The 16,795-nt window shown below is 38.6% G+C and overlaps 1 protein-coding gene across 4 annotated transcripts in view; it reads left to right on the forward strand.

Moving 5' to 3' along the window:
• DNAH7 (dynein axonemal heavy chain 7) overlaps positions 1–16,795 on the forward strand; it is a 234,340-nt gene that overhangs the window by 7,805 nt on the left and 209,740 nt on the right. For all 4 annotated transcript variants that reach the window (XR_012024865.1, XR_012024864.1, XM_072812865.1 and 1 more), the window contains exons 2-5: positions 2,110–2,172; positions 7,120–7,182; positions 10,317–10,425; positions 11,196–11,343. Coding sequence is in view for 2 of the 4 variants with exons in the window: in XM_072812865.1 (XP_072668966.1) it covers positions 2,110–2,172; positions 7,120–7,182; positions 10,317–10,425; positions 11,196–11,343 (383 nt within the window). In the remaining 2 variants the exon portion in view is untranslated. The remainder of the gene's footprint in view (positions 1–2,109; positions 2,173–7,119; positions 7,183–10,316; positions 10,426–11,195; positions 11,344–16,795) is intronic.

Here is a 16,795-nt window from a genome sequence, read left to right on the forward strand (position 1 = left end):
CACATTCCCTTCCTTACTGGGTCTCCACCTCTCTTGCCTGTTGTCTGCAGCCTCTTAATCTTTTATTGTGCAGAAGCTGTTGAGTCAGTCCTCAGTCCTTCCTCAGGAGGAACTGCTCTACAAATAGGTGTGGATTTGGTGTGTCTATGGAGGAGGGAGTTCAGTCTTCCTATGCCACCGTCTTGGACCAGAACCCTGGATCTGATAATGCTTAACAATAATAAGGTGGAGAGAATTACAAGTATTTCAAGACCTGTTGTGAAGTTACAGTAATTTGATACAATGTGTTTACAGGTCCACAAATATATCAATGGAATTTAAGGGACAAAACCAGATATACACAGTATATGCATAATACATGCATATCAAATATACTAGCACTGTATGTGGGGGACACAAGAATTGTATGTGTGTGTGCTTAACTATAGTACTAGTACACACACATGCAAGAAGATGGTATAAAAAGTACAAAAATTGGAAATAAGTTATTTAACTTATTAAATTTATCCGCCCACTCACAAGAAAAAGGGGCGGATAAATTGCAATATATTCATACGGTGGAACACTTTACAGCTGTGAAAACCAGTGAAGAGGGTATCCACGTGTGAGAAAATCACGGATTTGCACCCTGAACAGTTTGAAAGGATTCCTCCCTCTGATGTCAGGGAAACTTGCCGGGAAGCTACTGATAGAGATGGTAGTGAAACCTCGACGTCGTCTGCCACCAGATGGGCCACATACCAGTGGCTGGAAAGGTGCTGGGGGCCAGCAGGTGGACTGCTGGCAGCCAGGCCGTGAGAGCGATGAGGCACAGCACTGCCACCAGGAAGAAGAGGCCCTTTGGCCGTTTTTCTCATCTTGGTGTCCCTTCTGAACCTAGAGAAATCTTTTGGTCCTGTTCGAGAACCACCAGCGAGGACAAAAGCATGGATTTGATGCTAAGAGGCAAGGACTTTATGTGACCAAAGCCCAACTCCTAGTATCCATTTCATAAATCAAAGTATCATTCTCAATAGCACTTCTTGGATGAGCTTCCTGCAGTAGAACTCTTCTCTACTGCAAAGAAGGTAAAGGGATTCTCTGAAAGTGACAAGTAACCTTTGTACTTATTAGTAGGAACTTCAGAGTATATTAACCTTAGGAAGTAAAGGATTCTGGGGGGAAAGAATGAAGTTTTAGCCATGGAGAAGGGAGGCAAGGCTGGGTAAACTTTGGACACCGTTTAGATTCAGATAAATATCCAGAGGAAGATATGACCAGTTTTTCACTGAATTGTCTTGGTACTCTGGTCAAAAATCAATTGCCCGTAGATAGGTGGGCTTATTTCGAAACTTCCAATTCTATTTCTTTGATGTTTATCCTCATGCAGTCTTCATTATCATAGCTTTGTAGGAAGTTGTGAAATATGGAAGTATGCGTCTGCCAACTTGTTCTTTTTCAAAATCGTTTGGCTGTCCTGGGTCCTTATATTTCTGTGTAAATTTTATGATTAACTCGTTAATTTCTACCTTAAAACTATAGCTGAGATTTTGATAGGGAATGTGTTGAGTCTGTAGATAATTTTGGGCAGAAGGAGTATTGCATCTTAATATTTGTCTTCTAATCCATGCACATGGGATGTCTTTCCATTAAAGTTATCTTTAATTTTTTTTCGGTGATGTTTTATTACCTTCATTGTGCAAGTCCTACACTTCTTAAGTTATTCCTATTTTATCCTTTTTTGATTCTATGGTAAGTGACTTTTTTCTTTCAATTTTGGACTGTTCATTGCTAGTGTTTAAAAATACAATTTAAAAAAATACAGTTGAATTTTTTTTGCGTGTGTGCACATTGGTTTTACATCCAGTAACTTGCTGGCATTAACCTATTCCTTAGCTCTAATAATTGTGGATCCCTTTTAACTTTCTGTATACAATATTATACCATCTGTAGGGTATGTTTTAGGATATTTTGAATGATGTATGCTTAGTATTAGACACTGTAAAATTTGGTTGAGTGAATCAGTTTTAACATTAAGAGTGAACAGTAATTGATTTTTTTTATTTTTATTTTTTTATTTTCTTTTTTCATAAATAGTGAACAGTAATTGATTGTATTTTTTTCATACAGGACAAATCAGCCAACAAGGAAAAATCCAAGACACCAGTGAGATTTTTACCACAGTTGTCTACGGTAATTTACCAATATATCATCATACTTTATTGCTTTAAAAATAAGGTTTACTAGTTTCATACTTTCAAATAAGTCACTCAGTTTCTGGTTTTAAATTCTGTGCTCCATTTCAATCTTTTCTGATGGATACTGTCTATGATCTATATATCTTGGGAAAAATAGCTTAATAAAGGAATTGTAAGTTATAGTTACTGTATGCACAGAATGTTTGAGTAGTCTGAATAAAAGAATTGTGAAGATGGGCCAGCAGAAGCAGTACTAGAATCCAGAAGCGAAGTCTTAGGTGATAGCTTTGTCACTAATGGCTCTGTGACTATTGTCAAGTCACTTACATCTTTGAGCCCCAGTTTCTAAGTCTGAAAATGAGAAGAATTAACTTAATGATCTTTGAGGAGATGCCTCTTCCAGCGCTAAAATATGACTTCTTAGATCTTGGCATCCTTTGTCATTATTTTGATTTTAAATTATTATTCTGTGGAAAAGGCAGTTAATAGACATTTTTAGTTGATTTTTTAGCATTAGAAACATTAGATTTTACTGCATTAAAATTTACTGTCTAGTAATTATATTGAGTTTAATGCCATAGAGTTACACTCTTGTGATTGCTGGAAGTTGGGTGTAAGTGGAAGTTCAATGCAAACGTTATTTGCTTTAAAACATCTTTTAAAAACTCTGGGGCATCCTGGGTGGCTCAGCGGTTTAGCGCTGCCTTCAGCCCAGGGCGTGATCCTGGAGACCCGGGATCGAGTCCCACGTCAGGCTCCCTGCATGGAGCCTGCTTCTCCCTCTGTCTGTGTCTCTGCCTCTCTCTCTCTCTCTCTTTCTGTCTCTCATGAATAAATAAATAAAATCTTAAAAAAAAACCTCAGAATAAACTATAAAATCTGGATTTCTTCTTGCAGAGAAGATCCCTAATAATTTGAAATAAAAGCTGCTTTCAGCTTAAAAATCTTGCATGAAATTTTGCAGGTGAATGTTCTTGAACATTTCAAAGTACATGTTTTAATTGTGAACTTGTTTATGTTGATAATGCCAAAATTATCGCACCGTGTTTTATAAAATAAAATCATAGCATCATTTTTTTTAGTTCTGCAAAAATCTGTTTTTTTAAAGACAAAGATCTGAAATAGACATTTTTTCCCTTAAAAATTCAACAAATTTTAAAACTGAAAAACAAATTGCCATTTGTTTTTTTTATGTTTAGTATATAGGCTTGGAAATATCAACAAAATTTAAATTTACTTAATAAATATTCAGTGGCTGAGATGACTAATCCTTTCTAGCCAGTGAGGCATATAACTGTCTAAAATGATTTTGTTGCCTGTTTTAAAATATATACTGTGTTCTTATTTGACTGTATCTTACCAATTTTCTTTGTATCCTTTGGGTTTTTACAAATAAAAATAAAATCTTATTAAATAATATTAAAAAAATTTTTAAATAGTCCGAGTTAAAAATATTGTCATTGGAATATTAAGGTTTGCACTTGGGTGACATTTTTCCAGCATAGTTAAGACCTAGAGTGATTTTTCATTATAGATGTTCATGCTTCTGGAGATGATCCCTGTAGTTGAAATCAGGGGTGACTCAGCACTGGTGGTTCCCCATGTCCATGACCTAGTGACTGGATTCTCATACTTTCTGCACATCTTGCTCATAGCACTCTCACAAATCCTAAATCCTTTATGGAGCAAGATGAGAGTGGAAGGAGGGAAGGGCATTTTTAAGTTGTCTGTTTGTTTTCCTGTGAAAGGAAAGCCTGAAAAAAGGATTTGTGTGCACTTTGGGAGGTGATCCCAGGAAGCAGGAATAAGAGATTGGGGAGAGTAAAAGTAAGAAGAAGAAAAAGCGAACTGAGGATGTGTTAGCAAGTTCATTGCCACGTTAGAGAACTTGGGATGACCCTGCCATCATCTGGAGCTTATCGAATGCTCCCTGAAACCGTGTACTTGGTATGATTAGGGAGTAGTATTTATCCATCAGCCCTCATCCTACGTTGGTGGCGATTCCTCCTGAGAGTGTTAACTTTCACCCCCTTTTGGTCACTTGTGCATGTGTGTGCTTGCACACAGGTGCAGAAGGGGCTACCTTGAGAGTCCCAGTCTATGGCATTGGAGAAACCCCACAGTGGAAAGCAAAAGACGTTTTCTTGAGGTGAAACACTGTCATTCCTATATAAATGAAGGTAGATGATAACTGTTCGTTAGAGCCATGTGTGGAATCAGAGGTGACACCAGAAGGATGGGAAAGGAGGTGAAGCACGAGTTTGTCATTGGAAGTCCCTTAGGGCCAATCTCACAAGAGTGCCAAGGAAGAGGGAAAGGGTGGCATATGCCTCGGTCATCATCGGACAGGAAACTGCAGACTAAAACAGAATTGCTAATCAGCAAAAACATGTAGATCTTATTCAAAAACCACCCCTCTAATCTTATTGAAGAACAACCTTAGATGTTATTCTGGCTTATGTGCGGTTGCTCTTCTTGGTTGGTCAGAGAACTGTGTATAAAATATTCTATTAGGCATACATTGTGCACTGCACTATGGGAAACATAAGGCCCTCACCACCGCTTACCCAGGGTGTTGAGGAGATCCGTGTTGACAGCTCAGCATGCAGAATGGGTGGTGTAGAGATCTTAAGTCAGGTGTGTGAGGGTTTGTGTAGGAGGCTTGGTGTGAAAGTTCCAGGTCACTTGGAACACATATCCCCAACCTTTCCTCTCTATTGTCTCCAATTTCATTCTTGTTGCTCCCTCGTTCTTCTCAATGGGCAGCCTTCTACTTTGAGAACACCTGTTGCACATTTTAGCTTGAAAATTTCATTCTGGGATGCCTGGGTGGCTCAGTGGTTGAGCGTCTGCCTTTGGCTCAGGGTGTGACCCCGGGGTCCTGGGATCGAGTCCCACATCAATCCCACAAGGAGCCTGCTTCTCCTTCTGCCTGGGTCTCTGCCTCTCTCTCTCTGTGTGTTTCTTAGGAATAAATAAATAAAACCTTAAAAAAAAAAAAGAAAATTTCATGCTCATGTTTTTCTCCACATCCTGTGGTTCACTAGGAATTGTAGAAAATATTCGTGTTACAGCACTGGATATACATGAAACATTCACCTAATCTGATGTACTTTGGTGAATACTGTTTGAAGCTCATTGCAATTCATTGTTGTTGGTGGTGGTTCTTCTTCAGTTACATTTTTTTCTCTTAGAGCTTGGTTAGCCAATTTTAATTTTTTTCTAAGATAAAATTAAAATTAAAACCCATTGATTTGGGACGCCTGGGTGGCTTAGCAGTTGAGCGTCTACCTTTGGCTCAGGGCCTGATCCCAGGATCCGAGATCGAATCCCACATCAGGCTCCCTGCATGGAACCTGCTTCTCCCTCTGCCTGTATCTCTGCCTCTCTTTCTCTGTCTCTGTGTCTCTCATGAATAAATCTTAAAAAAAAAAAAAGCCCATTTATTCAGTTCTGGAAGACTGAATTAGTAGGTTGAGATTGAGGGGGTAGGAGAGTAGGACACACATACACAAATTATATTTCAGACAGGATTTAAACAATAAGAATTACCCAAAGCATGCGATACATATTCAATTGGAGCTAAAAGAGAAAAATCTAAACTTTTGACCTTGGTCCTGAAGAAAGAACTGGACTGAAACAAGAAAAGACTGAGAGGCATCCTGGCGGGTCGGTTTGTTGGCATAGTTAATACTAGCTAATATAACAGACTCCCATGTTCTAGAGACTTAATCCAACAGAGATTGCCTTTAGTCGCATGAAGTCTGATATGGGCCAGGCAGTCCTCTTCCACCTTCTAGCTATGTCAGTGGGTACATGGGGCCTCCCACTCCAGTGACAGGGGCAGGAGAGCCTGGAGAAGCACAGCAGCTCATATATGTCCTGTCAGTGCTCACATTTCAAGATCCAGCAGGGGTCATATGGCTACAGAGTAGCTAAGAGAGGCTGGAAAATGAGGTAGTTTGGGGCATATTGAAGAGGCTTTGAACACCAAGGTGATGAAGACTTGTCTGCTTTAATAGGGAGCTTTTGATGTTTCTGACCAGGGAACAGTATGATCAAACCGTGTGTTCAAGAACGCTGTGGTGACCTTCAGGTTCTAGTATTTTCTCTAAATCAAGGCCCATATCTCCCGTTGCCTAGATTTTAAAAAGCCACTAAACTATTCTCACTGCCTACCTTAGGGTCTTCTTCATATACCTTGTTTACTGCTGCCAGGACCATTTATGAAATAACTCTTTGAATGGCCTTGCATGATAAATAAGAGAATTTCTCACCCAAACCTAGATGCCATTGAGAGTGAAAGTCCTACTAATTATGTTTGGGAAAGAGCTATACACTGCGCCAGCAAACTGGGTTAAAAGTAAAGATCTGATGCTGAGAGGCAATGAGTTGAGTGGCCACAGCATGCGTCCTGTTTTACAGATCAAAGTAGCATTCTCAACAGCGCTTCCTCTTACATGGATGAAACTCCTACCCTGCACTTCTCTTCTACTCAAAGGAGACAGCAACACTTTTTCTCTGAAAAGTACAAGTTATGGCAGTTGGAGAGCACATTAGAATGCCTTTTTACCGTAGGAAGTGGAGCATCACAGTTGTCAATGGAACAAAAATGCTATTTCAGTGATAGAGACGGGTAGTAGAGCTGGGTAAGCCCTTGACAGTCACTAGGTTCAGATCCATTCTCCAAAGATGTGATGGATAAAAAGTTTTGCACACTCCTTAAAGCTTTCTAAGTATTGTGGGATGCCACTTTCCTGTCTTTCCTTGCTACAGAGGAGGTCCTTCAAAGACAAGCGTGGAGAAATGTAGAAGTAATGGAAATAGGTCTCTAAGTGTTTGAGATAATGTGCTTTACTTTATAATAGACCCTCTGTAAAATTGGCTGAGTGAATCAATTGTGACATTAAGAGTAAACCGTTTTTCTCGTGTTTTCATGCAGGATAAGTCAGCCACCAAAGAAAAACCCAAGATACCAGGAAGAGTTTTACCACAGTTGGCTACGGTAACTTACCTACATTCTCTCATTGGATCTCTGCCCTTTTGAAAACATGGTTTCAGACTTGTAAATAAGGAACTGGGCATCTGATTTTGAATTTTGTGCTCCATTTGATTATGTTCTGATGGAGAAGTTCTACAAGGAGCACATATCAGGAAAAAGAACAATCTTAAACTAACTGTAAGCTATACTTTCCTAGTATGTCGAGAGTATTTCAATATTCTGGATAAGGGCATTTCCAAGATGGACCAGCAGCAAGTTTATCAGTGTTGGAGTCAGGAAATGAGGCCTCAGCTTATGGCTTTGTCACTAGCAGCCTCAGGATCTGAAAGGGTCATTTATCTTTCTGAGCTGCTGTTTCTGAGTTTGAGAATGAAAAGAGTTTCTTTGAGCTACGTCATCCAGCGCCGAAATGCTATGCCGCAGAAGAGGCCTCTGATCTTGGTATCCTTTCTAAAAATTATGATTAGGGGCGCCTGGCTCAGTGGTTGAGCATTTGCCCTTGGCTCAGGGCGTGATCCCAGGGTCCCCACATTGGACTCCTGACAGGGAGCCCGCTTCTCCCTCTACTTAACGTCTCTGCCTCTCTGTGTGTCTCAAGAATAAATAAAATCTTAAAAAAAATTATGATTATAAATTATCATTGTCCTATGGTAGAAGCAATTCAGAGGCATTTTCAATTGGTAAGTGCTGGGTACAATATACTTCACTGTAATAGATTTTTACCCATGATTTTACTAGTAATTATGTTGAGCTTAATGCTTTTGAATTGTGCTCTTGTGACTTCTGGAAGTGGAGCTTAAGTGGAGGTTCAATGTAAACAATATTTTTTTCTAACTGCGATAAAATTTACCTAACATAAAATTACCATTTTAATTATTTGTAATTGAACCGCAGTTCGGTGGCATTATGTACACTCACATGGTTGTGCAACCGTCACCACCATCCATCTCCAGAATTCTCATCTTTGCAAAGTGAGGCTCTGCATCCATTATACCTCTCTGTTCCCCACTCTGTCCCCCCCGCCCATGGCAGCTAGCATTCTACTTTCCATATTTGACCATTCTACGTACCTCATATAAGTGGAACCATACAGTGCCTATCCTTTAATGCTTGGCTTATTTTATTTAGCATAATGTTTTCAAGGTTTATCTAAAGCATTATTTTTTTAAAAGATAATTTAAAAGCTACAAACCGAGTATAAAATTGAATTTGTGTGGCTTTTTGGAGGGAAGATTCCTGATAACTGAAAATGGATAGCAATTTTTCTCTTGGGAAACTTGAGTTAATATTCTTAAGTGTTACCTTGAATATTAAAAAATACAAATTTTAATTAAAAATAGGTTTTTATGGATGATGCCAGTTGATCATGCCAAGTTCTGCAAAATGGAGCCGTAGAATGCTTTCCCTCATTCTATAAAATCGACCGTAAATTTTCTAGTTTATTTTATTTTATTTTTTTTTAAATTTTCTAGTTTAAAGGACAAGGGTACAATAGGCATTTTCTTTTAAAAACTTAACACATTTTTAAACTGAAAAAAAAAAAAAAAAGGCCCTTAGTGTGTGTGTCTTGTTAGTATATGGGTTTAGAAATATAAACCTAACTTTCTTATTTACTATTCAGTGGCTAAGTTGTATAATAATCCTTTCCTGTTGGTGGCGTCTAATAGTCTAAAATGCGTTTGTTGGCTGCTTTCAACCTGGCTTTATGTTTATTTGTATCTTAATATTTTTTCAGCATTCTCAGTTTCGTGTGTTGTGAAGGAAATATTTCTAAGAGATGTTTTTAAAAATCCACTGATGAAAACATAGCAAAGTATTTTCATCTGAATATTAAGGTTTGCACCTGGGTGAGATTTTCTAGCAGTAGTTGAGACCTAGAGTGATTTTTTTTTTTCATTCCAGAAATTCATGCTTCTGGAGGTGATCCCTGTAGTTGAAATCAAGGATAACTTGGCACTGGTAGCTCCCAGTCTCAGCCGGTGACTTGATCCTTTTTGTACCCCTCGCTCATAGTGTTCCCGCAAATCCTAAATCCTTGGTAGAGAAAGACAAGAGTACAGAAACAGTAGGGCAGACAGGAGGCGGGAAGAGCATTGATTTTTAAGTTGTCTTAGCTTGTTTTCCTGTGAAAGAGGAGCCTGACATGAGGACTTGTGTATGGTAAGTTTATTTGAAAGCAGGAGTAGAAGATTGGACAGAGTAAAACTAGGAAGAAGAAGCCAGTGCGAGTATGGGCTTTCAAGTTGGCCTGGATCTGAAAGGAGGACGCAGACTCCGTTGTCAGTAAAACGTAATTTTGACCTTAAACACCCATCTGTCCTGGGATTGAGGCCCGCCTGGGGCTCAGGGCTCAGCAGGGAGTCTGCTCGCCCCCCCCCCCCCCTTTGTGACTGCTCTTGCTCTCAAATAAATAATGTCTTTTTTTAAAAGTTAGTAAAACCCACCCATCTGGGTTTATTAAGAGTCCGAGATCCCAGCAGCGGTGGATGTGTGTTCTGGTATTGCAATAATGGGCTTGAGCTCATTTTTGCTGTCATTTTAGAAGACCTGGGTATCTTGCCATCTGCCGCAGTCCCCACCACCCTCTATCATTTCCCAGCACTGAAGCTGAGAGCCAATTAGTTCTCATCACTAGCCTTCCTCCCTCTTTTAGGGCACCCACCCGGCTCTTGTAGGTATAGGAATTCACGAACCCTGCCTTAAGCTGTGGAATAGATTTCCAAGGTGCCAGAGAAATCTAGAGCCACTCAAAGCCATGAGAACAGAATGGTCTTTTGCAGCTGGAATGCAGAGAAGCTCATTAGTGGTGGAGACCCACAGAGTGTTCCTCTCATTAAGACGGAAGGCTTAAAAGTCATTGCCAACACTGAGGAGTGAGTAGGCTCTGGGGAACCAGCACCCCAGTGTTGAGGAAGAGATGCCCACCCCACACCAGCACAGAGCCTTCAATAATGTCACAAATGTCACACACTACAGCCACTCACAGGCTTGAATAAGAATTGCTGCTGAGTGTGCCTTCTTCCAACGCCCTGATTTGTTTGAGAAAATGTGTGTGTTTATAAACACGCATTTTATGAGAAAAGGTCCCCCCCACCCCAATCTTGTTTTATTAATGCTGTTTAAATTTCATATTTCAGGTAAGTACAAGGCCCCAGTGGCAGCAGGCAGCTCCATCATTCCATTTGAGGATAAAACAGGACGATGATATTCCAGAACAGTTTACTGTTAAAAATGAACAGTCCTATGGTAAGAACTTTATTCCAAATTAGATTTAAGGACATTTTCGAGAGGGGACAAAAAAAAAAAATCCTACATTTAGTTCAGAGTAATGAAATCGTAAAACTGAAATGACATTGATACCAAGTAGAAAAACTTATCCCAAATGTTTTCCTTCATAAAATAATTGATTCCAGTTCTTAATTATTTCAGGCTGTTGTAAACGCTATAAAAGGCAATATCTTAAGAATTGGAGGGTGTTTATATTAAAACTTTGATTTAGTGTAGTCAGAATTCTCTACATTAGACTAAGAAGTTATTTTTTTTTCTAAGAGGGAGTTAAATAAGTTGTAAATGTTGCTTCCAAATTACTCATTTTCACATTTTGTACTTTTTATTTTTTTGACTCATCAGATTGATTACATTGAATATTAACATTTTTTTCATCGTGGTTCTTTAAATTTTCTGAGATAGTTTTGCATTCTGTTCTTAATTATAATTTTAATCTTCATTTTAAAAAGGTTTTATGCAAATCAATGGAAAATTAAAGTTTATTAGCATATTAATCAAAATATATATTAAGTATCCTTGAAACAGAGATTTCTATTATGATGATATAAAACAAGAATAGTTTAACTTCCTAATACTGAAAGAAGATTAACTGTGCTTATGGTTACTTGAGAACTTATAGTGTGTAGTTTTTTTTTTTTTTTTGATAAGTGCATTAGCATTTAATTCTAACCACTTACATAGTCCAGCTTACTTTTAAAATGACTAACTCATTTTTTTTTTAATTCAAGCTGAATACATGGAACACTTTGGAAAAAAGGGCAAAATACGGGATCAAAATGATGATAATTATGCTGGACCACCTACTTTGAAAGCCAGGAGCAAATCTCTACATAAAGAACGAGAAAACTTTAGAAGCACCCTTGTTAACGTCATCATGTAAGTCCTGTAAGCTAATCAGTGTGTGCCCCCCTCGGTAGAGCCCAGAGGAACTTTTTATCTAAAAGTCTAAAATTTCTGTGCACCTCTAAGAGCGCCTTAAAGCCTGTTGGAGTGAGGTCAGGGTACACATAAAGATTGAAAGATGGAGCCTCACCTTGTGTCCCTCCTTGAAATATCATGAGCTGAAAAGGTCCTGCCGTTAATCCCGATGTTGGCTGGGAGAGTGGAAAGGCTGGGGGTCCTGGTGAGGCCCACGACGGCTGGTGGGAGATCCGGGGCAGTCTTTTCCCCCCTCATCTCATCAACTCGGGCGATGTGGCACCTTCTCTGGTATCGGGGGTCTCCTTGTCCAGAAAAAAGAGGAATTAGTTCGAAGTGATCAGCAGTGTGAACAGGGCCAGGCTCGCCCTGTCTGAGTTGTAGGTCCATTACGAAGGATAAAGTGGACCCAAGTCACTGATTCCTCTTCACTCTTTTCCTCACTGCTTCATGCTGGTTGCTTCGCCTCCTCTTCCTTTCTGTGTGACTCTCGAGGCCCCCACACAGCGAGCTGGGGCCATGATCTCATGACATGTTGCATCATAGCTACCCCGCGGAACCCTGTGTTATGGTCCCCATATGGTACTTGGCTGGCCCCATGGCGATCCCCAAGGGGGGACAGTGCTTACTGTGTGCTTACAAAGGGCAAGGGGATTTTGTGGGAGCCCCGTGCAGCCGGACAGTGGGTGTGTGCCTCTGCTAGAGCGCTCTGGAGTTGGCCTTCCCTGGTGGCCACTGGAGTCTTACCAGCTGGGCCCACTTACGTCGCTTGTTTGGGTTAAGCACTCCCATCCCACAAACAGGGTACAATCAAAACCCAAGACCAAGGGTCAGGTAGGCCTCTGGTTGCAAAGCCTTGGAAGCAACTTTTTTTTTTTTTTCTACCCAGAAATCTGGCCGAGACAGATGGTGATGTTTCTCGAAGCCACTTCCTGTGCCTGTCATTTCTGGGCCTTCTCTGGTTGAGGGTAGAGCCCGTCCTGGGTTTCAGCTTCACAGAGGGGGTCTCACTTTGAATTCTCCATTTCTCTCAGTTCTGTTCAGAACCTGACCTCCTGATTTGCGTGGGCCTTAGGGTCCACCGCCCTGGGCCCCAGAGGAGCAGCCTGGCCTCAGGGTTTTGCCGATTGCCACTCCTTTTTTTTTTTTTTTTTTTAACTCCTAGTGTTTCCTTTCTTTTTTGTCAGCTCGGCTATGCATTCAAAAGGAATGTGTCTTGTTATCCAATATTTATGGAGTGGAATTGTTTTTTTCAGATTATCTTTGTTGTTGTATTATAAGAAACAGCAGTCTCCTTTTAGCCATTTTATGTCACTTTTTTAGCTATGCCTTTTATAAACAGGATATGGCTGGACATACTGAAATTCAATTTTAGAGTTTCTATGCTTTAATAGCACATCTAATCCCATTTGTAGTGGTTGGTATTTCTTATATATACGTGCTTCTACCGATTTATTTTGTACTTTCTATTTACTATATGTTACCTTGGCTTATTTTTTTTTTCTCTATTGAATCAAATTCTCTCTTCTCCCTTTATTTCTATTGGCTTAAAAGCTATTAAACATTTCTATTCTTTTAGTGGTTACCATCATATTTTTAAAGCCTCATATTGCAGTTTATACTTCTTAAAGTTTAAAATTCAATTTTTATCAGACTTCCCCCTGAATAACACAGAGGGGTCTCGGATCGCTCTAACTTAGCTCTAAACTTTCCTTTGCATTTTCCATGTGATCATTCTTGCATCTTATTTCTACCAATATTTCTCTAATACTTTTCATTCTGCCAAGTCCTTAAATTCCCCACACTTTTTTCCCTTAACACTTAGGTTTACTAATGTGTTTTCTAGTTCTTTAGAAAATTCTCTTTGGGGGGCGCCTGGGTGGCTCAGCAGTTGAGCGTCTGCCTTTGGCTCAGGTCATGATCCTGGGGTCCTGGGATCGAGTCCTGTGTCGGGCTCCCTGCATGGAGCCTGCTTCTCCCTCTACCTGTGTGTCTGCCTCTCTCTGTGTCTCTCATAAATAAATAAATAAAACATTTTTTTTTTTTTAAAGACAATTCTCTTTGTATTCCACTCTTCACTTGTGGGTGTATTTTCTTTTTTGCCGACGTTCATCCTCATGTAGTTGTTTCAGTGAGGATCTATGAGGAGTAAAGTTGAGACTCTCATCTCTGTAAAGTTCTCTGTTCTTATTCTTGAATTAATGACGAAGCTGGCTACAAAATTAAATGATAGTCATGATTTTTACCTTACATCTGAAAACATTAGATTGAAAAATACGAACCAGTATTTTTTGGCATGTATTATATCCCCCAGCTTTATTAAGGTATAATTGACAAATAAAATTAAAATATATTGGAAGTCTGCAATGTGAGAGTATATGTATATATTGTAAAATAATTCCCATAATCAAGTTAATTAACACATCCATCACCTCACATGTTTAGCTTTTTTTTTAAGAGCACCTAAGTTCTACTCTCTTAGCAAATTTCCATCATCAAATATAATACTATCAACTGTAGCCACCATGACGTATTATTGTTGACGAGAAGCCTACATCACTCTATTCATTATTACTTTATTTGCAATCTGTGTTTGTATTTTGTCAACCTCTCTCTCTCTCTCTCTCTCTCTCTTTTTTTCCTGAACACTTTATTTTTCAAAGCCTTTTAGATAGGCTTAAAAACAGCTTTACTGAGCTATAACTTACATACCGTTAAAATCATCCAGGTTAATGTACAATCGAATGAATTTCAGTAAATTTCTATGGCTGTGCAACCTTAGCCAAAATCTAGATTAAGAATACTTCTATCATCTGTTTGAAAAGTATGCACACTTCAATTAATTCTCTCTGTTACTGGTTGCTGCAGGCAGTCATTGATCTGTGTTCTGTTTGTATAGTTTTCTCTTTTTCTAAAATTTCATCTAAATGGAATCATACAATATGTATGTTTTTAAAATCCTCGGGGGTGTCTGGGTGGCTCAGGCAGTTAAGCAGCTGCCTTCAGCTCTGGTCGTAATCTCAGGGTTCTGGGATCAGCCCCACATTGGGCTCCCTGCTAAGGGGTGGGGTAGGGTGGGAGGGGTCTGTTTCCCCCTACCCGCCCCCTCCCTCACTTTCCCCTGCTCCTGCTCTCATGCTCTCTCTCAAATACATAAAATCTTTTATTTTTTTTTTTAAATCCTTTCATTTTGTTCATTGTTTCTGGTTTTGGGCTATTGGAGAGTGCTGCTCTGAACATCTGAACTTTCCGTGGATGTGCTTTCTCTTCTTCTGGGTAGATGCCAAAGTGTAGAAATGCTCGATTGTATAGTAGGATATGTTTAATTTTCAAAGACTTTGCTGAAACTGTCTTCCAAGTGTGAGAAGAGGTTTCTAGTTTTTCCACATCCTTGGTTTTTGTTTTGTTTTGCCTATTCTAGCCATTTCTAGTAGATGTGTTATTTTATCTCATTATGGCTTTAAGTTCTAGATCCCTAATGCCTAATGATCATAGGTGGTTGACATTCACAGAACTTCTTTGAAGTGTCTATTTAAATCTTTTGCCTGTTTTAAATTGGATTATCTTTCTATTGATACATGCTAAGAGTTCTTGATATATTTCCTATACAAAATCTTTTATCAGATCTATCTTTGCAAATATTTTCTTTCCCTTTCTCTTATCTCTTCAGTTTCTAAGTGGTATTTTTTGGAAAGTAAAAGCTTTAAATTTTAACAAAGCTCAATTTATCAAATTTCTCTTTTTTTTTGATGTTTTTGGTGTCATATCTAAAAATCCTTTCCTATCACAAGATTTTCTTCCATGTTTTCTTAGAAGGTTTATACTTTCAGCTCTTACATTTATGTACATGATTTAGTTTAATGGCATGTCCTTGGTATGAGCTAAGGTTGAGGTTTGATTTTGTTTTTTTCATATAGATATTCAAATGTTTCAACCCTCTTTGTTGAAAAGTCTATTCTCATTGAATTAACTTGGCACCTTTGTCAAGAATCATTTGACCATATATGGGGTTCTATTTCTGTTCCATTGGTCTATATGTCCCTCTTTACATCACTACCATGCTGTCTTGATCACTTGAGCTTTATAGTAAACTTTGAAAATAGTTTAAGTCCACAACATTTATTAGCCATTTTCAAAATTGTTTTGACAATACTATGTATTTTGCATTTTCATATGCACATATTTGAAGACTAGCTTGTCAGTTTCTGGGGGGCGGGGGTGCGGGGAAGGCCTGCTAGGATTTAGTAGTCATTGCATTGAATCGATGGGTCAATTTCGGGATGTCATTACAATAATACTGAGTCTTCTGGCCCATAAACATGTTATTTCTCTTCATTTACTCAGTTTTTCTTTAATTGCTCTTAGCAATGTCTTGTACTTTTTAATGTATGAAACTTGTATTTCTTTTTTTTTTGGAACTTATATTTCTTTTAAAAATATCTTAAGTATTTTTTTGATGTCAATGGAATTATTTTTCTCAGTGTTCTTTACTAGCATATAGGAAATATCAATTGATTTCTACTTATTGATCTCGCATCCTAAGACCTTCATAAACTTGGTTACTAGTTCTGCAGCATTTTAAAAGATTCCATGGAATTTCCTATATATACAGTTATGTTGTTTGCAAATACAGTTTTTACTCCCTCTCTGATGCCTTTCATTTTTCTCACTTTCCATTTTGCACTTGTTCGGTTCTTCAGTATTTTACTGAATAGAATTGGTGATAGTGGAATTCCCAGTCTTCGTGGAAAAGCATTCAGTCTTTCATGTGTTTGCAGGATGTTCTGTAGGTTTTAAAAATACCCTTTATCAGGTTGAAAAAGATCCTTCTTTTCCTAGTTGTTTGAGAGATGTTTTCATAGATGAGTGCTGGATTTTTGTCAAATGCCTTATCAGTGTCCACTGAAATGAAAATTTGGTTTTTGTCCTTTAATTTTTAAATATAGTATGTCATATTAATTGCTTTTCATGTTAAAGCTTGGATTCCTTTCACTTAGTCATTATGTATAATGCTTTTTGTGTGTTGCTGGAGTTGATTTGTTAATATTTTGTTAAGGATTTTCAAGTCTGTCGTCTTAATGAATGATATGGGTCTGTACTTTCATTGTCGTGTCTGGCTTTAAGGTTCAAAATGAGTTGGGAAGTGTTTTTATCGCCTGATTTCTGAATGGGTTTAGGTAGAATTGGTATTTCCTCCTTTGATAGATTTTTTTTTTTTTTTTTTAACGTGTGGCTTGAACCCACAACCCTGAGATCAAGACCTGAGCTAAGAACAAGCAACAATCTAGGTGCTTGACTGACTGAGCTACCTAGGGGCCCCTGGATAGAACTTTTTGAAACCATCTGGACCTGAAGTTCTCCTTGTGGGAAGATTATTAATTACTAGTTCAATTAGTTTACTATCTGATAT

The sequence above is a fragment of the Canis lupus genome, chromosome 36 (assembly GCF_048164855.1).
Source record: "Canis lupus baileyi chromosome 36, mCanLup2.hap1, whole genome shotgun sequence".
Classification (NCBI taxonomy): domain Eukaryota; kingdom Metazoa; phylum Chordata; class Mammalia; order Carnivora; family Canidae; genus Canis; species Canis lupus.